Raw genomic sequence first — 24,645 nt, forward strand, 5'->3', positions numbered from 1 at the left:
TAACAAAATATGATAGATTTGAATCTGCACAATCACCCTAGTGTTTTCTTTTTGTGTAAGCAAATGCTCTCTCCAGATTGCCAATTTAAAATTTGCAAATATACAGATTGTCACTGATTTACAATCACAATTGGGACCGGAATCTCAGTCATTCAGCAAAGCAGTCATTAACTGAGATGTCCATGTGAGTGACACAATCCCAGCACTCCCAGTTGTTAAGGAGACAGATCAAGAGAGCTGCCTGCTTGGAGGACATCTTAACTCCACATGGAGCTGAGATTTCCTCCCCACTCTGATCAGCAGCTTTTTGAGAGCTGTTAGGCAAGAGCTGAGATTCCCTCCCAGCAGGCAGCTCTTCAACAGTGACTCACTCTATGTGCGTGTGCGTGTGTGTGTGTGTGCGTGTGTGTGTGTGTGTGTGTGTGAGAGAGAGAGAGAGAGAGAGAGAGAGAGAGAGAGAGAGAGAGAGAGATTGATTTTGTCACTGGTCTTAACTGCTTTGCAGACCATAAAGCACCCTTTCTCAGTCCACTGTGATTTTGAGCCCTTGTTATGCAACTACTTGTTAAGTGAGGACTGCCTGTATTGTCTCTCTACAGGGAAGAGTTTTTTTAAAAGAGAAATTTTAAGTACCCTAGAATTCTATAGCCACTTATGTAATCTGAGAAAGAGTGCTATACATTTATTCTATTATAGTGCAAACATGCACAGAGATTTAAATGATTAATACTTACTTCCCCAAGTTTTCAATATGTCCCAAGCATGTGGAAAAGCAATAATTATATGCTATCACTATGGATGGGTATAAAGACTGAAAATCTAGCACAAGGACAGCATTGCTGTAGAAACGGGATTCTGGCTCCATTACTAAAGGAATACACTGAGGAGCCCTCATTTGAGCTCGCTGTTGAACGCTGGGTGTCACAGCAATGTAATTCATTGGTTTGGCAATACGTAGCATCATTGATTCCACACGATACTAAATAAAACAAAAACTCAGTAATTAGCAATCCAACCTAGAAATTTACTGCATGTCTATCAACATTACGCTGAACAAAAATCTAAGAACTCAAGAGCAATTTATTCATGAATATTAATAATTAAAGCTATAATGTGGAGGTCCCAGCATCATTGGTTGGTATAGGACAATCAGGAAACAAAAGCTGTATCCCATGTTTATTTTTCAAATCACAGAAAAATAGACAAATTTTGTTCGGAATGCCAATCTACTCAAGAACACAATTCTGAGACCAACAGCAAGTGCCAAAGTTAAGAAAACAGAAAATATAATTTATCCTAGAACTAATTCAGGAACCAAAAGTATTTGTGTCTACTTCTACCAAGGAAAATGTTAACTCTCTTCTCAAAGGGGAAGGATAGATATAAATGATTGGCTAAAGCAATCTACCACTTGTCTGTAACATAAAGTGATTGTTTATGTTTACAATAATTCTCTATGAATTAAAAAGGATATGTTCATTTTTAAACAATTAAATCAAAGCAATTAACGGTTACCTGTGATCCTCTTGTCAATACATGCAAGAACTGAATTCCAAACAGCCTTGCCATTTCACTTGTTCTGCCAATCAAGTCCACTTGTTCTAATAGCTGTATATTCCCACGAACACGACTAATATAATAATCAACAATTTTCCACCTTTAAAATAAAAGCATTAATATGTAAAACCTTCAAAACTAAATTACAAAAAAGTATTTTGAAAAAAGCCCAAGAATTTGCTATAAATTTTTAAAATGGAAAGCAATATAGTATTATTCTAGAAAACTGGTATATGATGGCTCTGCTGGAATACAAACACTTATGTATTTCAGATCTATCTGGCTTTCTCTACAATCAGATTAAGGGACGCGGTGGCTCAGTGGGTTAGGACGCAGAGCTTGTCGATCAGAAGATCGGTAGTTTGGTGGGTCAAATCCCGAGTGCCACGTAGCAGAGTGAGCACCTGTAACTCGTCCCAGCTTCTGCCAACCTAGCAGTTCGAAAGCACGTAAAAATGCAAGTAGAAAAATAGGGACCCCTACGGTGGGAAGGTAACAGCGTTCCGTGCGCCTTTGGTGTCTAGTCATGCCAACCACATGACCATGGAGACGTCCTTGGATAAGCGCTGGCTCTTCAGCTTTGAAACGGAAATTAGCACTGGCCCCTAGAGTCGTAAACGACTAGCACGCATGTACGGGGGAACCTTTACCTTTACAATCAGATTCTTCATGCACAAAGGTGCAAATTTCATATTTAGATGTGTCAATCCTAAGGCAGACAGCTATATTCTTCTCCAGGGCTAATGTGCACATAGAACTTAACTTCTTTTCTCTCTCATATATAGTACTATGACAGGGGAGGGGAGCTAATACATCATAGCTCCTTTTGCTTGTACTCTACCCAGTATACTATAATGTGTTTGAATCTTGAGATGAAGGGGGAAAAGTAACCCCTATTTGATAAGCGTTGCAGGGAAGATTGTAGCTGCCAATTTCCTTGGTGTCCTTTGATTTGGATAAACTGATATTAATATGGTAAAAACTTAGTTGAAATCTGGTTTGTGGCTTCAGTTATTTATGGAAATAAATCCATGTTCATTTTTATGAGGTACTGTTAGACCTCAGAAAGGAGGTAGTTTACTGGGATCAGCTAGTGGTATCTAAGTGACCTAACGTACCTCTCTGTGGAAAGTTAAAAAAAAAGTTGTGAGGAACATGGGGAACACCAAATGCTGCCACTTTTTCTGTGGCAAATTTCCATAAAGCGGCAGAAGCTGCACTGTGAATCTTTACACAATTAAAAAGTCTTTGTTATTGATTACCACCTATTACCTCAGAATACAAATTGTCTTGTGAAGATTTGAGAAAATATGAAATAATTGCAAGTTAAATAGATTAAATAATTCTATTTGCTTACAATAACATTGACCTGATAATTCATAACATGTAAGTTTTCATGCATTTCAGCCAATTCCATGGGAATTGTATTTTAAATGTAAAAGTAGAATGGTTTACTAAGCTTACTGTATTCATAATTAACTGTATAGCCAATTTACTTTTAGATAGCACAACACCTTTCTATTCAATGAACAGATAATAGAGCTAAAACACTATGAAAACAAGCAGCAGCAAGCCTCATACTTGCAACAAGCTGAAACGGTCCACTTCATTTTTTTAAAAAAACCTGAGGCTTGTTCTGAATTGAATCTGATAAATTGAAGAGTTGTTTGATAATATAGGACACTATTACTCCACTAGTCATGCAATGCCTTTCCTAAAAAAACCACAATTAAATATAGTTCAAAGTCCAGAATGACATTCTAAGCAATTAATCGAGAATGCAAGTATAACCTTCTTTTTCACACTTCCAACAGAAGAGAAAAAGATCAGGGGGAGACTGGAAGCAATTTGATCAATCTCAAAATGTGCCTGATGACATCAGGAAGATCAATATGGAGGTCTGATCTATAATGCTGACCTGCTGATTTACAACTTCAGTTTGGAACTACAATTATAATTTCACATCACATTTGGTACTGGGCAATTAATTTTAAAATGATCATTACAGACAATTACCGATAGGTGTCTGCCTTGTTGTCAAACCAATCAGACAGAACACGAGAAGTGAAGAGTGGGAAACGCTGATGAAGTATATGAAAGCTCACATTTTCAAATGTATAGTTGGTCAAAGCCACCTAAAAAATAGAAAATTTAGACGATTGTATTTTTCTATAGTTTATATCCAGAACACGGAATGGAATTCAATAGAACAATTACCCAGAGAATAGGTTGAAAATTGCCACAACTTTTAATAGTTTCATTTTACAAAGAGTTTGGTACAGAACAGGGCAAGGATTCAGATTTCAAACAGCCTAAATACTGATCAAAATCTCAAAACACATGCTGGGGGTATGTTGAAGGAAGCAAGATCAAACCCTTTATGCCACAGAGACACCTTGTGCTCTCTCACAGTGACCTTGAATTATGACAGGCTTTGCATCACTAAGCTAATCAGAAATGCAGTTAAAAATATTTCCCATCCCTATCAACCAATAACTAATATGTTATTGCTGCATTCCAATGAGCACTGCAAGAAAAGCTAGATGGGAGAAAAATCAGCAATGAACGTGCTTCAATTCTATTTTTATATCTGTCTCGGCCAGTCAGATATTAAGGCCACATTAAAACAATTGAAAAAATAACCCTGATTCAGTATCTCTCATCCAACTAGCATAATTGCCCCTCCTCCACTCAAGAAGCAAAGACCATTTGCTTTCCCCCTAAGAATATGGAAAAACCACATTTTATGTGAGTGATAGTTATTACTTCATCATTACAAAATTCTAAATAACACACTAAAGGAAAAACAAATTAGCCAATAAAATTAATTACAGCACAACTAAAGAAACAAGAGTTGATTTTAAAAATCAAAATATTTAGAAACTGATGATTACCCATAGGACGCTGCTGGGAAATTCTGTTGAGTTTATATTCAATGGAAGAGAATACCTATAGTTCAGGATTGAACTGATGGGAGTTCTTGCTGCTCTCTGAACTTGGATGCTTGCTTGCAGACGTTTTATTATCCAACTAGGTAACATCATCAATGCAAATGACTGTGGCGTTTGCTGCCTGTTTATATGTAGTACTTGCTCTGCCTCTTTGGTGGGGAAGTGGTTTTCTCATTGGCAATTCTGCACGATTGTGGGGTCCTTTGTGCTTTCTGAGCTTGGTGCTTTTCTGCATGATTGTTCCTGCTTACCCTCATGTGGGCTGCTGGAGGGGATGTATAGTGTTTTTGTTTCCTTCCTAGGTTTTTTATTGTCTCTTTTGTATAATGTAATTTATCTGTATACATCTATTTAGCACGAATTCATCCTTCAACAACATCTTTGAAGGAATGATTATACGCAAACAATACTCAACGCATCAGACACATGAGGTTGGAGAAGAATGACTTACAATAGAAGAGAATGACTTAGACTGATACTACACAGACAAGTTTAATTAATATATTTCAAGTGAAATAATGCTAGGTTAGTAAGCAGCTGGTCTTTAAGCAGAATACTGCCAAAAGATTAACCAGGATATGCTACTGAATTACCCAGCAGTAGGTATCTAGGTATTTTGCTCTACTTAACCTTTGCCTTTCCCTCCACAATTCAAACCAAATTTGATTCTCTCTGTGGTATTCTGAAGTCAGCAAAAGTACAGTCAAAGAAATTGTTCTCTGTGTGCTTTGGATAGAACTTTACAACAGTGAAGTGTATTTCTTTTTTTTATTACTTTATTACTTAGAAGCAAGTAAGCTGCCCAGATAAAGAAAAGTCCATTAAACATATTTCTATCATTCTGAAAATGAGTAGTTTATTTCAGAATAAGCTCTTTAGAAATGTTATTTTATAATAATTTGAATTTATATACACCTAATAATCCTATTGCCCTTTCCCAAGTTTATAATTTTGCCATATGTTACCTCATGTCTCATAATTCTCCAGATATTTAATATAACTCTTCCAACAATGTTTATTTCACTCATTGTATCTGCTCCATATTCATCTAGATCTGAAGCAAATCTGTTCTCTTTCTTATCATCTAAAATACAAAAATAAATAAATTTAATGATAAATACTAAAGATGCATTTATCAGAACAAAGCATTCATGCTTAAATCTAAGTTTACTATAATGGTAATAAATCATCCTGGCAAGTTGTACGCTACACTTCAACTTAAGGATACAAATGCAATTCTCATTTTTTCCCCTTGCATTACTGAGACAGGAGAAGAAACATAACACTTTAAGAAACAGACCTGCAGGTCTGAATTTATGTCATAACAATGCATACCTTTGGCTTGTGTTCACAGGTAATAAAAATCTAATTGCCTATTCCTCTGTGGCAATGATACTTCATATCTGCTGCCAAACATCAGGTTGATTAACTAAGTATGGAATAACAAGGTGACCTTAATTTATTCACATTAGATTCATATGCTGCTTATTTTGGTAGCTGCATCTCCTATTTCTGTCCCTTGTCAGAAATAAGGGTTAGAAATAAAATATGGGTACAGCTATCTAACGTCACAAATTTAGTAAGTCAAATTTCTCTGTTAAACTGATAAATTCTTACTATAGGGGCAGAATACAAGGAATGCACCCAACTAATGGTCATTTCAAAAAATGGACAGAAGACTCATAATTAACACATGGTTCACAAACACACCTGGAACACGAGAGATCATCTGACATAAATCAACATCCAGAGCAGCAGCTCTCTGTAAGAGGTATCCCCAAGAATGCATTTGGACTTCATAGCCTAACAAAATATCTGGATCATACCTAAAAACAGAAAGATATGTCTTTATATAACCAATTATTTAATTTAAATTTATTCATTAAAGCTGCAAATGTCACTAAATTAAATACATATTGTTATTTGGTGAAGAAGTTTAATTCCCTATGTTGTACTGTGTGGTAAGATGTATACAAATTTGATCTTAAGTACTGTGTACCGGTAGTCCTCCACAATTGTGACCACAATTGAGGCCAAAATGCCTGCTAAGTGAGACAGCTGTTAAGTGAATTTTGCTCCATTTTACGATCTTTCCTACTACAGTTGTTGAATGAATCACTGCAGTTGATAAGTTAGTAACACAGTTAAGTGAATCTGGCTCTCCCTTGATTTTGCTTGTTAGTATGTTGCAAAAGGTGATTGAATGAGGGTCACTGCAACCATCATAAATATTTTATTTATTTATTTTAATCCCATTTATATCCCGCCCTAGTCAGTTGCCTAAGAATCTAAATTTTGATCATGTGACCATGGGTATACTGCAACAATTGTGTAAAACATGGTCGTCACTTTTTTTAGTGCCATTATAACTTTGAATGGTCACTAAATGAACTGTTATAAATTGAGGACCACCTGTATTGTCATTATTTGTCAAATAATTGAACTGAAATTCAAGTGAAGATGACAAATTATTTTGGAACCTGGAGTTTTTTTTTTTTTTTTGAATTCTAAGAAAAGCTCAGTCCTCCTGACTAAAGGCATCATGGAGTTGGAGAACATTGGTTCTTTTTTAAAAAAAAACAAAATAAATGGATTGAATTTACAGTTAAAAGGAAAAAAGTACACAGCGTTATCACTGAACTCATTAGTTTCATAGTAGATTTCGATATATGAATGTATAACTTAGTCTAAAAAAGGATTACTCTTTTATTACTCTTAAGGCAGCATTTTTTCAAAATTTTAAAAAACTGAGTTTCTAATTCAGAGAAACCATTTTTATAGATCAGAAATGTTAAATGTCTATTGTAGGTTATGCTATAAAATATGTAAAAACAAGAGTAATTTTTATGGCTATTACACTTCATTTTTAAGGTGTGAGTATTCTACAAATTAGTTTCCAGAGAAACTGAGTAAAGTAGTCCAATGTAAAAAAATTACTTCCTTTTCACAATTGGAAAGGAGAAGCTGGCGGCTATTTGCAGTGATTAATTTTCTAAAAAAAAGTTCAGCAAATATTTGACTTGCTTTTATTTACAATGATAGATCCCTGTATCGCCTTAAACTTATTTTGCATCTCTTTCACCTAAAAATAAAAAAGGCCAAATAGCCTTGTGTTAGTAGATTGTTAGCCGTGCCAAACTAGATGTAAAACATTTTGGTTTCCAATTAATAAATTCTCTGCTTTGATTTAAAAAGACAGTCTGAAAGCTTTAATTCTCATAATGTATTCAGATGAATGCTGGAAAGATTCCTAACGGTGTTACTTCAAATAAGATGAACATTTCTATCAATTCTGAGCAAGCTTTGCATGACTAGAAATTTGTAATTTTCCATTCAGATAAAATTTTGATCCACGATAGATGACTGTTCTAATGCTAATTAATTACCCAGTAAAAATAATCAAGAATCCTTTTAACAGAAACATTAGCTGAAAAAATATATACATGTACAAAACTATTTTGCTTACCCTTGTGCAGAAAATGAATATTTATATTGAGAATAATTTCATTCTTATCAAGACATTAATTCTGTGCCTGAATTGTAGCATATCAAAGCTTCAGCTGGTGGATTCACACATGAATGAATGCTTCTTATAAAATATTTTCTCTACATGGAAAACTAGACCTAAAGATATTGACTAGCTCAGTGGTAATACGCTATGTGCACTAGGTAACTTAAAGCAGAGTGTAAAGGAATTTTTTAGTGCAACATGTTTTTGAAGTTTTTTTTTAACACAAAAACCAAGTCAAACTAAGCCAGAAGGGCATTTTTGTAGAAAAAAAATATCCTTGGATGCTTAAAATTGTAACAGCCTTTATACAATATTTTTCTGTGTGTCTTTAGTTTCATCTCTTTTGGGGTGGGGGATCTTTCTGATAGGCAGAAATGGAGCTCTTAACTCTAACTGAATCTTTTTTGGGGTATTCTCAGGATGACCCGTCTCATTCAAACAGTAATACAACTCTCTTGTTCAGAAATCTACCTAGCTGATACTCTGAAATAATAGTAGTTTGAATAAATAGCAACAATTGGGTGCACATGCTTTGTAGTCTCTTAAACATTTCAGTTACTTTAATTCTAACTGTTTTGTAACCACGGAGTTATGTATGTATGGATGTGTGTGTGTGTGTGTGTGTGTGTGTGTGTGTGTGTGTATTCGAATCTTAGAAGGGTATGGCTGACTGATGAAAACAAATAAGTTTGAAATGCATATCAGTCTCCCTTTAATTCTTTGTTAGCAATCTAAAATTTACACAAATATGAGCTGTCACTGTTGTGACTACTGCCTGTGGATGGCCTTCGGTTAGGCCGAAACAGGAAATAAAGATTTGTCCCATGTTTGGGGCCTAGCAAGGTAATCTAAATAGTTAACAAGCATTTAACACATATCTCCCTTGCTTCTCAGCTAACAAAGTGATAGAGCTTGTGGCCTAGAGGTTAAAACAACTGCCTAATGTGCAATCAGCCCAGGTTCGAATCTCAGAAGGGTATGGCTGACTGATGAAAACAAATAAGTTTGAAATGCATATCAGTCTCCCTTTAATTCTTTGTTAGCAATCTAAAATTTACATATATATATATGTATAAAACAATATGAACTCTTTATTATCAGCTTTTCTTCAATGGAGTCATAAAAATTGATGATGATGTCTTCCACAGTTAAAAGTAGGGCATCTATTATTGCCCTAATGTTTATGATGGATATTACTAACTTGACAGATAGCATTTCTGTGCACGTTACCAAATTCAAATCCAGTATTTTCAATTAAATAATATTTAGAGCATGCATTGTTTTTCCAGGAGTTCAAAGCAGACTACATAAATTACTTCTTACAATTTTTCCCACTGATCTCAAATCATCCAATGAGCTTTCACGGCTTAGAGTGGAATTGAACCTGGGATTCCTTGTGCCAATCAACCCCTCGACCATTATATTAGTCTGGTTCTCCAATTATGTTGTAGCAAATCATATCAAAGACTCCTAACTGACATGTTGGAGAGTCTTAAGTCTATAACAGTAGACAGGACTCAGATATATAAGTAAATAGACTGATACGTAAAATAGTTCTACTTGTTTTGTTTGCAAATTTTGCCAAAACTTCACTAAGTAAGCCATAGATCAGAAGAAGTTTATTTATTTGAAATCTAAATTATGTCATACTGTTTTGTCCAACTTTAATACCCGAAAATCTTATCTGTATTAATGTGATGGATTCACTGAATAATTTCAACATCCTGATAAGACAAGCAAAGTATTTATTAAATTTTAATGGAATTTAAAATTAAGATATGTAACTTGACTACAGAAATGCTACATATTTATTGCTAGTGTTATTTCACATTAAAAAGATCACTGCTGATGTAATGTGAGTAGCTACAGCTATTAGGTTTCTTTTTATTCCATTTTCAGTTCTAATTGTTGGTATAGAATTTGTAGGAACTCAGTTTATAAACTAAAAACCTTCATGGAGAAAGCCACTGCAGTTTAACTAAATAACTTCTGTGAGTGAAAATATATTAATATATCTATAACCAGGAAAGTTTCTTCGATAGGCACATATATGTGTGCCTCAGATTTAGTCCATAAAGACGTTTTTTGCACTGGTCACTTCAGAAACCATTTGGCTATTTCTGCACATTTTGTTTTGTATTCCTCAGTTATTACTGATAACCAAACAATAAAAATTATAGTCAAGTACACTGAATATATACTAGGAAATCACCATTTATTCAGCTGTTCTGCTAATTTTTATTTTTCTACCACATGAAGTTCATAAACATCAAAGATTATTAAACTCTATAATTATACGGTTGTAGTGAAAGCTTGACCATTTCTTCTCTCTGCTGTTCTAGTAAAGCTATGAAATTTTCATTTCAACTAACAACAATTTAATGTGTCATCCAAATTAAAAAAAATCATTTTAGCAATAATAGGAAGGAACAAGAAAGGTTTGTAAAGTATAAGTTAAAATAGCTTGTTTCTACTAATCAAAATTAAAATGAACTATAGTTCTTAGGTTGAGCAACATAAGCCACACTTAATAGGTCAGTCATTAAGTTGTTTCAAAGGAGAGACAATATACACATTCAAAAATTACCTAGCTTTCAATTGGCAAGACAAACTACATAAAGTTTAAATCTAAACCATATTTTAAACCATTCTCATATTTATTTTATCTGCAAAACAATACAGCATGATCTTTATATGAAGCTGACTGGAACTAGGAAATGAAAATTAACATATCCTAATTCGTGTCTTTGTCTCATTCAAGAGTTATCCAATTTCTACTAAATCCAACAAAACTTATAACTTTTGCAGTAATAATTCATAACATTAGCAACCAAACCTATTCTGAACACTGTTTTGTCCAATATAATATTTAATTAAATTAATGTCATAGCCAAAAATAATAGGTTGGGAAAGAAAAGTAATAAAAATTTCAAATATACTCAATTCCAGGAAGTAATTTATTTGAAATATAGTTCCATACATATCAACATAGAATTATTATTTTGCTAAATGAAACCACTGACTGAAAGTCTTGCATCAACTTGATTTTAGAGGGGGTGTAATTTTTATCCCTTAAACAGTAAAAATATTGAATAAAAAATATCTGAAAATACACATCATACTTCAATCATTGGCCAGTCCTAGCTGACATACAGCATTTCAAGAAGTGTTTACCAGGTAACAACCCAGATGTTTGGTTTGCCTTTTTCATGATAGAGAAATCAGTGTGCTTTCTTCATTCAGTGAAGCCTTCAGCTGTCAAGTCTTCGTTTTTTGATCTTCAGAGATAAATAAAAATTGTAATGTTCTGTTGTTTGGAATGATTTTTTTTATGTAGACAAGTGATATTTTTCCTATACTTCCAAAATGGTGGAAGATTTTAAAAAATTAAAAGAATAGAATTGGTTTGCAATTTCCAAGTTGTTTTGTAAGTCAGACGGAGCAGCGGATTCCCAAAAAAGAGAAAGATAAAATTAATTTCCTTACCTGTAATTTTGTCTTCTCTGAACAGGAATCCGCTGCTTCGTCAGGACCCACCCTTTGCTGGTTGCTTTCAGCAACTCTAGTATTCTGGTTTCCTGGATTTGGTCAATGCCATTCTCATCAGAAGTTTTCTAGTTGGAGAGAGAGAGAATTGCAAATGTACTCTGCCTAGTACACATTTTCCTTGAGAATGTATTCCAGCCAGAAGTTTCAAAGTTTAGCTTTCTGGATAAAATAAGACTTCAAAGCTTTGGCAGTTGACCCGAAGAAAGACACATCTGAACTTCTATAAGTGCATGACCAGAGGATGCTATAAGAGCATGTAAGAAACTTGAAAATGATACACCAAACCAAATTTGGAAAAGGAGAAGTTTCCCTTTGGAGAAGACATATGTAAAAAAAAAATTATGCCTACCTATTTATTTTTTGCCTGCATCACTAGGAGCAATGAATTTTCCTATGAAGTTGTCAGAAAAATCACCTCTTTCCTGCCTACTGGTAGATTTTTTTAAAGTTGTATTTTAAGACAGTAAGACGTTTTCTAGATTTCACATGCATCTTAAGGATATTATAAGTTCAGTAGCACTGATGTGAATTCTGGTTTAAGAGATCTGAATAAATATACCTTAAAAGATAAACATATTGTTATGAAGACCCAAAGCAAACATTTAATAAAAGTGTTAAAATATGGGGACACAAGAAAGAGAAGAGAGACCAAAACCTGAACAAACTTAATCAGGAATTTATAAGCTGGAAAACAAAACAAAGCAAAACAAAAAAAGAATACTACCTTTTAATAATATTCACTACCTCCTGGAAAAGTGCTCTCTCATCAGTAGCATATGAGACTTCCAGCCCTGAGATACCAGATCTTGCAAGCAAAGGGGCGTGTTCTCTATTACCTGAAAAGCAAATTGGAATGCATTTATTTCTTGAGGAAAAACGTGATCATTTCAGTTTTGACAGTGAGCAGTACAAATAGTATTCCAGTACCCTTCCTCCACCTGCTGCAGACAAAGCATGAACAAGTTCATGGCAATTTTGCATTTAATTCTATCATACTGAAAAGCATATACACGTTTTTGAATGCTACACCACTGGTTTTTCTAAGGTTCATATGTTGTAACTTTTCACAAACATATATCACAATAAATGATCATAAACACAATTTTATTAATCTATACTAGAAAAAAAATCACTGCTGCGTTATTTACTATAATGATACTAAAACCTTTCTTTAGATTTGAATTCCTGCTACCAATCTTTGTTATTCTACAATATGAATATGCCTGATTCAGAGGAAGAAAACCATGCTACATTAATCTCTATCAATATGCACCAGGTTAATGTTGCTGGTCTAGCACATGGCAAAGAGGGAGATTATTAATTAATATAGATGCCATTAACAAAACTGCCTTGGTATCCGAGCACTGAACTCTCTGTGCAAAGAGCACCTCGCTTTCTCTTATATGAAAGATCATGGACTATTTTTTACCAGGTATTCTTCATATAGGCAGGAAATAAGCTGATAGGAAGGATTCTAGACAGAAGTAGCTACTGAACATTTCAGTGTAAGATAGGGTAAAGACTATGATAATCAGCTGAGACTAGGAATGATCAATGAACATTATGAAACATGGCTTTTCAGCAACTACTATGTAACCTAAGGCCTAGGGCGTGTAGAAAAAATATTCAATAGTTAGAAATTAATTGATATCCACATCAAAACAATTAAAAACACATTTATTACTTCTAGTTCCAAGTAAATTATTTTTTTAAACAGCCACAAAACACATACATGGCCAAAATCAAGTTGAGACTGAAACACTTTCGTAGATGTTTCTATTTCAATTTGATTGTGATTTTTGTTATAATGGTCCAACATTAGTTAATGTGTTTTTAGAATTTAAAAAGTTCATGGTAGAATAATCAAAATGAGATTTTACTTTGTCAGCCAACAGTATCTTAAATAAATCAAATATTCAGTACTAATAACTCTGCAACATTAAGTACAATCTCTGTTTTTTTAAAGAAAATATGCTAAATCTAATATGGTTGAATTCAGTCTATACATTTTCTTTCCAGTTTCTGAAGGCAGCCTCTAGAAAGACATAATTTAATAAAAACAATGTATTGCTTTAAAATTAAATATTTTAAAGAAAAATGCTATCAAAGGATGCTAAAGGTAAGAATAGGAATTACTTAATATCCAGAAATAAAAGTGGACGAAAAGATATCTTTTGTTATCATGTTACATTATGTTATTCAGAACTTTAATAACAGCATAAAGTTATTGAATATAAATCTAAGAGTTTGCTACTTTATTCTTGTAATTAAGTTTAAGGTTTTTTCACTAGCCTAAACCAGTGGTACTCAACCTTTAACAGCTGGAGAGCCACTTCACCATTAACTGTTGCAGAGCATAACATCAAACGTGAACATTGCAATCTTTTCTTCATGGTGCTACCTAATTTTTGGTGGTGTTCATCACCACATGCAACATTTACTGAACCATGTCATGGCATATCATTTTTTTCTCTCCACTGCTGTTATCCTTGTTCCTTATTGGTTGCTGGGGAAAAAAGGGGAAGATTCCCATTCTTTCCCATGGCTGCTGGGCTGGAGTGATTTCTATTCTTACCTGGCAGGGGGATCCCAGCAGCTCCTTCGCTTTCCTCCTATGGGAGGAGGTACTTCAGTGACTCCCACACTGCCGGTCCTTTGGTCAGTGCTCCCCGCGCTGCCTGATAAGAGTGGAGCGCCGATCAGATGCCTACACTGCGAGAGCCGCCTGTAGGGCCTCAAGAGCATCCAGCTCTAGAGCCACAGGTTGAGTATCACTGGTCTAAACAAAGCCAAAAAGGTACAATACAATAAGGGCCCTCTTTAGACCCTACAAAGATCAGAAAACCACACAACAACCCTTATGCAACATTTAACATACTCCATGTTCTATCTTTATTCAAACCAATTAAGACAGATTACCAAAACTGAATTTTTTGAACAGTCCCAGGAAATTAAAAAGGACTAGTTCAGCACAAGAGTTTTGAGGCCTGCCACCTAGGGTATGCTTTCCTCTTTATATCTTCAGGACTTCTGCAGGAGCATGCTACAAAGATATTAAACGTTGTTTAATATACACCTAGGCAGATGTTAAACATTATAGCCCTTGCAAATGTTCATAAAAAGATATAAGGTGGAAACCACCTACTGTAAGTCCATGATTCTACAATGAGATGACACGAATTTAAGCACTAGCAAACCTCCTTCAAAACCACATTTTTATTTACTATGTTTATTAATACCTACATACAACAAATTCAAAATATTGACATTAATTTTAAAGAAAACAAAATGAAATAAGGACCTTGACTTGAGATAGTTCTTGCTCTGTCTTTATCGATCACTACAGCACCAGAGATTTCCATTTTCTCAGTATCTGGCAATGGTGTGTCAGATGAGATGCAGTAGAATAAAGCACAGATAGGATCAAATTCAGGATCCGCCTCCAAATCTCTTCTTGTTCGAGCATGCAATTCTATACTTAGCAGTGTAAGATACTGTACCTACACAGAAAAGTTTATATTATTAGCTTTGTTAAGTACTTTGACAAGTACTTTCATTTTGAAAACTTCAAAAATGATGTGAGGAACATATATTGGGCATGTAAAGCATTTTCAATAAAAAAATGAGTTACCTCATGTAAAGCCTTTGCTTCTTGAAGGTTTTGTACACTTATTTTAAAACCGTAAGAATTGTTCAAAGATGGTCCTTCAATCTGAGAAGTTTCTTTCTTTTGAGTAGTTATAGTAGTGAACTGATTCTGTTAAATAAAACAAGAAGCTTCTAACAATTAAGACTATTTTTTTTATAATTTAAATAATTTAACTCTCACAATCTTGTTCATCTCCATTCAACTGGTGGGTATAATTAAATACTCAGATCATATTCCAGGCAGAAAAGCACTGCCATATTGTTATAATTTCTAATGCTTTTTTCACAACTACAATGGGAGCTTCTTTCGGTTAATACAAGACTTACACCAGGAACGTGTCTCTAAAATAACCACATGGAACCATTCTCCTCTTCAATATGATGCACTCAATTATAGCTGATTACAAAAGACTGGGAATAGCTGCACAGCTAATACTGACTGCATCAGTAATACTGCGGTTTTAGCATTTACAGGTATGTTACAGACACATAAATTGCAACTTATACCACAGAAATTGTTTCCTAGGTTGTTGCTAATGTTTATTAACATATCCTTCAATCAAAAATATCAAACTCAAGATGTCATATGTGTTCTTCAAACATGGTAAGTTCAGGTTCCAAAAAAAGCATTAAATATTCTTTACCATCAGTGTAATCTTTAAATGCATTTTCAATAGGAGATGCATACTTTTGTTAACAGTTAGCAACAAGTTTTTGTATTAAGTCAGGAGAAATAAATCTAAAAGTGATTTCTGATATCGTGTATCATACAGTCATTTTACAAATAATTCCTAAGCAATTTTTAGTAGGTATTTATTTTACTCTTCCAAGCTAATTTCAGCCTGCCCTTTCGTATAAATTTCCACAAAGCAGTAAACTAGAATGCAACAAAGCTGGATGATCTTAAAACAAAACGTAAAAGACAAAAATCAAAACCCAAGTTAGTATAGTTTCATTCCTTCTTCTTACCTTAATTTGTGTTGTTAAAAGTACTTTACGAAGTGCATCAACATTTCGTCCTCGTCTAGAACTAAACTTCTGAATATCTCGTCCTATGGCTGAAAAAAGAATATTACTTTCTATTATAAAAAAATCTATGCATTTCAGTTACACAGCTCTACGAAGCTTAAAATATAATGAGCATACACACTAACAAAACAAGTAAACTTTAAGATCAAATTACATAAATACAACTCTGAATTATCTTCAATTCATCGTACAACTGGACAGTTTCTTGTCAGGAATATTACAATGACCTCCAAAGGTCCCTTCTCTCTCTGGTATTCTGTACAATGGACTAAATTATGTACAAAAACTTTAAAGGTTTATTTTAATTCAAAAGTTGCAGAGCACATGCTTTGCATTCAGAAAGCTACTGGTTCAATCATTGGCAACTTCAAATAGTGAATAAAAATAAAGTATTTTCCAGTTAGAATACCTGTTGTACATGAAACAAGCAAATATTAACCCCAATACTAAATCAGGGAATGACATTGGATCACGTTATTTTGATCTTATATAAATTAGATAAAAATGTTGCAAATTCATTAATGGTTTATTTACCTGGCTATAATTAAGATGCCAATGTCTTTATATATTCAAATATTATGGCTATTTTAAATGAGTAAATATTAAATGACTATCCATTATGTTTTAAAGCCAGATTTAATGTTATATGGGCTTTTTGAAGGATAGGCAGTCACTCTAGTCTTGCAGGATATGGTGGTATCATCACTAAACCTCTCCATTCTGGACAATTAACATCTAGTTTGCAATCCAATCCTCTCTTCGTGAGGAAGACTGTGGAGAAAGTATTCAGGTGGCAGCTACAAATCTTGGAGAAATGGTTTATCTTTCTCTGTTTCAGACAGGGATATAGTAGAGGTAAGGATAGCTGTGCTTGTCAGTGATTTTTGTGGAGCTGGGAAGGAAATGGTGCTCCATCCTTGCGCTCCTTGATCTCAGCAGCTTCTGATACCACTGTATCCTTCTTAACCAGCTAGAGCTGGGAGTGAAAGACACTTTGTCGCAGCAGCTCACCTACTTTCTCAGTGATTTGTTTTCAGTTGGCATTGATGGGAGGTGGGAGATCATGTTCACAGCCTCTCACTTGTAGAGTACTGTAAAGGTATGTGGAATAACCATGAGAGATAGGAAGAAAAGTTGTGCTATGGGTTGAGGCAAATTTTGTCCCAGTTGTGTTAGTTGTATCATGGTGTTCCATAAACTGCTTACTATCTATTTGCTGTTGGTTTTGCAGCAATCCTGCAGCTCAGGAGAACAGAAGTGGCCCTTGGGGATTGGAGGCTATTTCTAAAACTCTAAGATCTTCTGCTTCTCTTAGAAACTTGCAAGATTGATGTCAGCCCTTTGAAGTAGTCTAAAGAAGACACACCAGCCATGAGTACTAACAATATTTTTACTGTAAGGCTACAGTAACAAAATATTTCAAGTCTGAAAGCATTTCTCGCCTTCTATACTTTTACTTTCCAGAAAACTGGGAAGGTCCCTTTTAAGACTGCTTCTGTGGTCTGAGATACCTGTTGCATGATGGTTGTCTAGGTTCTTCTTCCTTTCTCCCAAATTTATTCCCACATCCTATTACAATTACCTCGGGTTCAAAACTCTGCCCCTTCCTCTGTAACATCACTGTTGGATGTGATTATCCATCAGTTCAGGTTTTAGTATCATGAATACTCAATACCCAATTCTGCATCTCAACTCTAGGCTGCACAGCTGAAATGATTAGTTACTAAATCAGTGTCTGGAGGCCATTTAGGTCTGAATGGAGAGAAACAGACTTTGCACTCAAGCCTGACAAGAGTGAGTGGCTGCAGTTTTGGGTTTCCTTGTGTTGGGTATGTTTTCACTGTTGGTCTTGGATGGATTTGAGATTAGTAAACAACTCTCTGGTCTTTCTGGACTAACAGCTACTGCTTGATGAGCAGGTGGCACTTGAGGCACAAATTCATCTTGTGTGCCAGTTGTCTCCTTTCCTCAACCTGGAGGTCCTACAGATAGTTACTCACGCCCTGGTCATCTAATGACTGAAATATGAAATGTGTTCTACATGGGGCTGCCCTTGAAGACAATCTGAAAGGTACAGCTATTTCAAAATGCAACGGCCTGAGTATCTAGTTATGCCCCCGTGTCATTACTGCTACACAAACTGCAGTGGCTGCCAGTTGACTTCAGGATGCAAAACAAAATATTGGTTGTTACCTATAAAGTTCTTTAGGACATAGGGGCTCATTTTCTCAGGGACCACCTATCTTTTAATACTTTCTACCTATCTGGTACATTCAGGCAAGAATAGATACGCCCCAGATCCCCTCAATTAAGAACTGTCATCTTGGGGAACTGAAGAAGTGTGCCTTCTCTGACTCTGCCCTCTGGAACAGCACTCTCAAAATAAGTAAGGTGTTAACTTTCCTTGGGACTCCAGGCTCTAAAGATCAAGTCTGAGGTTAGTGTCTCTGTGGAACTCATCAGATTTTTATTGGTTTGGTTGTTTTTAATTTGGGGGTGCTACTTTTTGTTTCATGCTTTTAACTTTTTAAATTGTGTATCTGGATACTGTAAGTCACTCAAGTGTTTTGGGGTAGGCAGCCATAATAAACTTAATATAACAAGTAAATAATACAGTAGCTGACTGAATTTATTTTTTAATTGCTGCATTTCTTTGGTCATAAGCTTACCTGATAATGGAGTATATCCAAGTGCTTCTGGTATTCCTTGAGATATATGCTCCCTGATAGGTGTACTATGAAAGCAAATATCAGAATTGCCATCCAGTTCTTTGCTCAATGGGGAGACACAGGATGGTATTTTGCTTTCCTTTTTGACAGATTTCTGTTCTTTCTCAGGTACAGATTTATTTTCTTCTAGAGAAGACAATACACCCTCTGAGTCTTCTAAATTAGATTGCTTAGATTCGGTGGATACAACTTGTTGCCAGGGAGGAAATACTGGTGAATCAGGAGAACTATAATTGGTATAATCTTCCTCTTTTTTGTCCTTATCTATTGCTGCAGCAACAAGTGGCATTGTCTTTTCTTTAACGACAGTCTTACTCATTTCAGAGATATTTACACCAAACTTTTCCATAGCTTGAGGTGATATGGGATTTGAAAATGAAAAGCACAGATCTTCTGATTGTACAGCAGGTTTGCTTGGTATATCAGAACTCACAGCAACCTTGACTATCTGATGGGATACATTCTTAGGCAAAGACATATTGGTCAAACTCTCATCAATCTTTTCCATTTCAATTGATTTGATGACAGCTCTTTTTTTAAAATATTCATAATCTTCTTTGGCTTGAAGCCATGACTGAACTTGCTGGTAGCTTGGTGCACATTTGCAAGGCATGATCACTATCTTTTTGTCATTAATTTTACGGATGTTCCTTTGTTTTTTATCAGTAGAGAATTGGCTATTTCGAAGGGGAGAGCCTGGCCTAGGACTCTGTGCCATTGCCAAAAATGCAGTCTTCCAGAGTTGTAGTCCCTCCAAAGAGAAATCTCCTTCAAATTCAAGTAGACCATTTGGAAGTCTAGATTCTACTGTAAGTACTCTTCCTCCAATCTCTCTGTAAAATAATTACTTTAATTATTTTTCTCATAAACATAATTTATTTTACTAGTAAAATAAATATTTGTCCTTACTGTTTTCCTCTATCTAATACCATGCAAGTATAAATTTATGGTATAATGGAAACTTTCCTATCCTCTACTGAAGCCCTCAAATCTATTCTAGAAGGACTTCGGCCTCCATCTCAGATTTGGAAAGTATGGAGGGGTAAAGAACACAGAATCTGATTTACCAGGAAAAAAGCATTATCTTCAGCACAAAATTACTATATACAATAAAATATACAAGTAAAATATGCAAATATACAATAAAAAATAAAATGTGGTTAAATTATCTAAGCAAAAGAATAAACTTAAGTCAAAATCCTTTAGGTTCTAAGATATTACATCCAAGTTAGTAAATTTAAGATAATAATCGATTATGAATAACTTTGTTGTTACCCAAGAATATTTTTCTAAAATGGTAATTTATCCAGTTTCATTTAAATACTTCTGAGTAATACCCAATCATTCTTACATGTCATGTTCATAATGGTTAACTACAAAAATAAACTGGAGTGTCTTACTTTTATAGATGAAATGTAATTGTGATTTTATGTAGCTCTAGCCTTCACCTTGTAGCCCTTATTGGTCCAGAAAGGAAGGCTACATTAAATTGTATCCAACTTTTTAATTCTTATGTAAAGATGTAAATATTTCTAATGATATAAAAAAGAGAGATATAACTACAGAAAGTCCTATTGACTATCTATATAACCACATTACCTTGGCTTTTCAGGTACATCAGAAGGATTGCTGCAAAAAGGTTCTTGATAAATTGTTTCTGCCAGGTCATGATCTAATAAAGTTGACATGATTTCTTCACGACTGGGCGGTGACATTAGAGGTTTAAGGATGTGAGCAGCGCGAGCTGTAGAACTCCCATTCTTTGACTGTGATGGAGAGCTTGTAGATCTAGGTGAACTGTCAGGGGTTGGTGTTAATCCCTCATTGTTTCTTGAAATATACAACTCTAAATCTTCAGAAGCAGCATCCATAAGTTCACCATCGGGGGAAGATAAAATAGAAGAAAAAGAAATACTAACTGAGTCAAGTGACTGTCCAGGTTCAGAAATGACTTCCTTTCTAAAGGGATTTTGACTCCAATCACCATTTGGAGATGAAAGATTAAGAAAAATTGCTTTCTTCATAATATTTCTATCCAATTGAAGTTGTTCTTTATGACACATTTCAGCCTGCTGACCATCTGCTGGTGAGCCAGGTTCAGACGTAGATGGAAGAATGTTTTTCCATTGATTGTGGAGATGATTTTCATTGTTTTCCAAACATCTTTTATCAAAAAGCTGAGGGCTTTGTTGGCCAGATCTTAACCAAGATTGAGGATCTGAATTATGCATATTTTCTTCTTTAGATATTCTATGATTTAAAGAATCAGTTTCTGCTGTTTGACCTGGATAATGGTCCTGGGCTACATCACTCAGAAATTTCTGTGGTAAATTTTGATCTGCTGGGACAAATTGACTTGCAGAATACAAACTACAAAATCCAGTCTGACCTATAGCATTAATATCAAAATTGTAATTATGATCAGGTGACAGACTATCTTCAAGTGAGTAACAGCTTTCAAAACCCGCATCTGAATAAAGAATGGAACTATCAGCAGGTGTAACATGGCCAGTTTTATTACTTAGTTGTTTTGCTGAATCTTTTAAAAGCTTGACCGCCTTTTCTTTAGATTTTTTATCCCTGGGAATACGAGGCTTTCTTGGAGATGTAACAGAACAAAGTTTTTTAGATGCTTTATTTGAATCGAGAGGGATGGAAGCATCTATGTTCAACTGAGATTTAACTGATGCTTGTTCATGGATGTTGTTCATATGCATTTTCTGTTGTCTCTTTTGGAGTAATTCTTTCAGAACTGCTAAGCCAGAATGCCCTTCATTGAATGCGGAAGGAGTTAGCAGACCCTTGCTTTTACACTGAGAATCTGTTTGGGCTTGAGAGACTGTTTCTGATACAACCTTTTGTTTTGTATTTTTTTCAGGGTTAAAATGTGACACATCCAAAATAAACCCCCTCTGTTTGTGTTCCCATTCTAATTTTTTCACTGGACTTCTTAAAGAAGCTACAAAGCATTTTTTTGGTAACTGATAAGATCCATGGCTTTCCTCAGACGTTTTTAAAAAAGAAATATGATCAGCATGCTTTGCTGCTTCTGACAAATAAACTATTTGCTGCTGATTATCTTTACAACACAAGAAGTTACTAGGATGAATCTGATCAGTATTGATCACCTCAGAAGAAATACAGTTTTCATTTACTTTTCCCACCGAGGATAAAAGTTTGTTTTGTGAATTAGTAACTTCTTCTGTCTTTTTAAGTGCATCCTTAGAGTTATATGCATTCAGTGCTACCTGAGATACACAGTTACACTGGTCATATATGTTATTTTGAATTGAGGATTCTTCCATTCTAAATATACTACTCTGACTGTTAGATCTTTGGAAATTTATTTTGGCTTTTTCCCTTCCAGATATCAGAGAAGCTATGTCTGGATGAAGATCCTCTGTCAAACTGGAACCTTGATGCCCAATAGGCTTTTCATTTTCCAACAATGATTGGAAATAAATCAATGGATTTACTTGGGCATTAGTTGTTAATGAAAGCTGTGCTGAAGATGGATGTCCTGTAGAACAGCCAATTGGATGTGAATTTCCCAGGTTGTGAACATTGTCAGGTAACTCCCAGGGGTTTGGTGTAAGTTTAAGTTCTGCTACAGGAGGAATACTATTTTGACTATCTGCAATTGTCACCAGTGTGGACACTTTTTTAAATTTTTGTTTCTGTTTTGATCTTGGCTTTCTCTTTAAATTATTTCTAGGTTTATTAGACTGATTGCTTTTTTTGTTGCTTCTTATAGTAGCATTAGCAAATTGCTTTCTACACTTTTTAACCTGAGTTTTTGACTGAAAGTGTTTTCCCACATTGGGATTAACAGTTTTACTGCTGAACGTATTAGTATTTTTAAACACTAATGTTTCTTTTTCTAGATTACATGCAATTTCTTCGGCATTTGGCTCAGTGGGAGACCAGCAACGGGGTGGGGATACACTAACTGGACTTGCACTTCTTTCCGGCAGAAAACCTAATTTAGACATAACATCACTATAATTCAAGTCACAGTCTTCAGTTTCAGCACTGTATGATGGCAGAGGAGGGGAAAGAAAGGCATGAGTCCTCTTTCTGAAATATAGGGTTCTTCTAATAGTTTTACTTTTTATATTTTGTGGTTTCCCACCCGGCCTTTTCTTGGCAGACTTACATTTTGCTTTTCTTTTGTTACTTTTCTTTGGTGTTAATGGATAAATAGGATATTTGGTTGCAGGTGAATCAGGAACTTTTGGCCAGAAGTCCTTCAAAGGTGCAAGCTTCTTATATAGATTCATTTTCTCTTCGGTAAGAAAGACTTGTTCCTCACTAGAATCTATTTTTCCCAGCTTAACAAGCATATTTTTCCGCCCCCTGAACCTATTAATAATAATATATTTTATAATAACAGGTGGCAATTTTCTAGAAAGTCGCCTTCGTTTTCTACATTTTTTAGAACCATCCACATTTTCATCATTTTCTGCAGAATGAGGTAGTGTGATTTTTGAATTATGTATGCCCAAACCAGATTCACTGTCTTCAGTTTCATAATTTATTTTACGTTTAGCTCTGAGTGTATATTTATTACCACATAGTCCAAACGTTTCCTCAGATTCTTGAGCAAAATCTTCAAAATGACAATCAGTATAGTTCCTGGTGTCTGTGGACATTTTGTTTTCAAAAACCATATGATGAACTTGAGTATCATTCCGTAACAAAATGTCTCTATCGGGAATATTGCTACTTGCATTATCTTGTACATAGCAGCTTTCTTTAGCGGATAAAGCATCCATGGCATTTGCAGACTGCTGATTGCTAAGAACCGTTTTCTTTTTATTTCGTTTTAGCTTAGACTGTTTTTTTCCTTGTTGCAGTTTGTATGTCACAGGGCCCAACTTCTGCGGCTGATTGAGACAATTAGAAAGAACTACACTAGGAAAGAACATATAGTGTGCTGCCTGTTGATTTACATTTGTTTTTTCATTCTTGTGTTCCTCAAATTCTTCATATCTAAGCTTAAAGTTATTAAGGCTATCTCCATCAGTGCTTTTTTCAGAAGAAAGAATAAGAGTCTGATTACTCTCTGAGCAAGACGTGGTTTCACAGTTTTCTGGTGCTGGGAAAAGGCTATTTAAATCGGTAGTGTTTGCTTTTATATTTATTTCAGAAGGTGTTTTATTTTTGGAATAAACTAAATCTATAAAATTGGACTTATTTGTTAGAATATTTTCACTAATTTGGTGGTTCATATGCTGAGATACATCCTTTGCAACCTTTCTAATTCCAGTATACTTTCTGCTAGGCAAGTGTCTGCTTACAGAGGAGATGTCTTCACACAAAACAGAGCCTTTTTCACTTTTATTATTTTCCTGATGTGGCTTTTCAGAATGGAGGATGTTGTTGAAGGATGCTGGGTATTTCATGTTGTAAATACTTTCGTTTGAAAGAGAATGGATGGATAAGTCAGGTCTTATATCAGTCATGCTTGGCTGAGTAAGGCCTTCTAAGTCACCAGTATTCAAAACATGAGAAGAAAGGGCACTTGTGTGTTTACACTGAAAAGTTATTTTAGCAGGTGATGGGGGTTCCAGAGTAGCAGCATCTTTATGAAAAATTGTAGTCTTTACAGTTTTGCTTGTTGCAATTGCAGAGGTGTGGGTCCGTGAACCTTCATTGTTCAAAGGATTGT

General features: G+C 34.9%; 1 protein-coding gene across 1 annotated transcript in view; it reads right to left on the reverse strand.

Annotated features, from left to right (window-relative positions):
- REV3L (REV3 like, DNA directed polymerase zeta catalytic subunit) overlaps positions 1-24,645 on the reverse strand; it is a 76,061-nt gene that overhangs the window by 13,603 nt on the left and 37,813 nt on the right. The window contains exons 13-23 of the mRNA XM_083367370.1: positions 20,574-24,645; positions 18,915-19,807; positions 16,186-16,274; positions 15,200-15,325; positions 14,870-15,068; positions 12,293-12,404; positions 6,219-6,334; positions 5,474-5,592; positions 3,574-3,692; positions 1,516-1,657; positions 735-979 (exon numbers count right to left, since the gene is read on the reverse strand). Of these exons, the coding sequence (XP_083223496.1) occupies positions 735-979; positions 1,516-1,657; positions 3,574-3,692; positions 5,474-5,592; positions 6,219-6,334; positions 12,293-12,404; positions 14,870-15,068; positions 15,200-15,325; positions 16,186-16,274; positions 18,915-19,807; positions 20,574-24,645 (6,232 nt within the window). The remainder of the gene's footprint in view (positions 1-734; positions 980-1,515; positions 1,658-3,573; positions 3,693-5,473; positions 5,593-6,218; positions 6,335-12,292; positions 12,405-14,869; positions 15,069-15,199; positions 15,326-16,185; positions 16,275-18,914; positions 19,808-20,573) is intronic.

Source organism: Vipera ursinii, assembly GCF_947247035.1.
Source record: "Vipera ursinii genome assembly, chromosome: 1".
NCBI lineage: Eukaryota > Metazoa > Chordata > Lepidosauria > Squamata > Viperidae > Vipera > Vipera ursinii.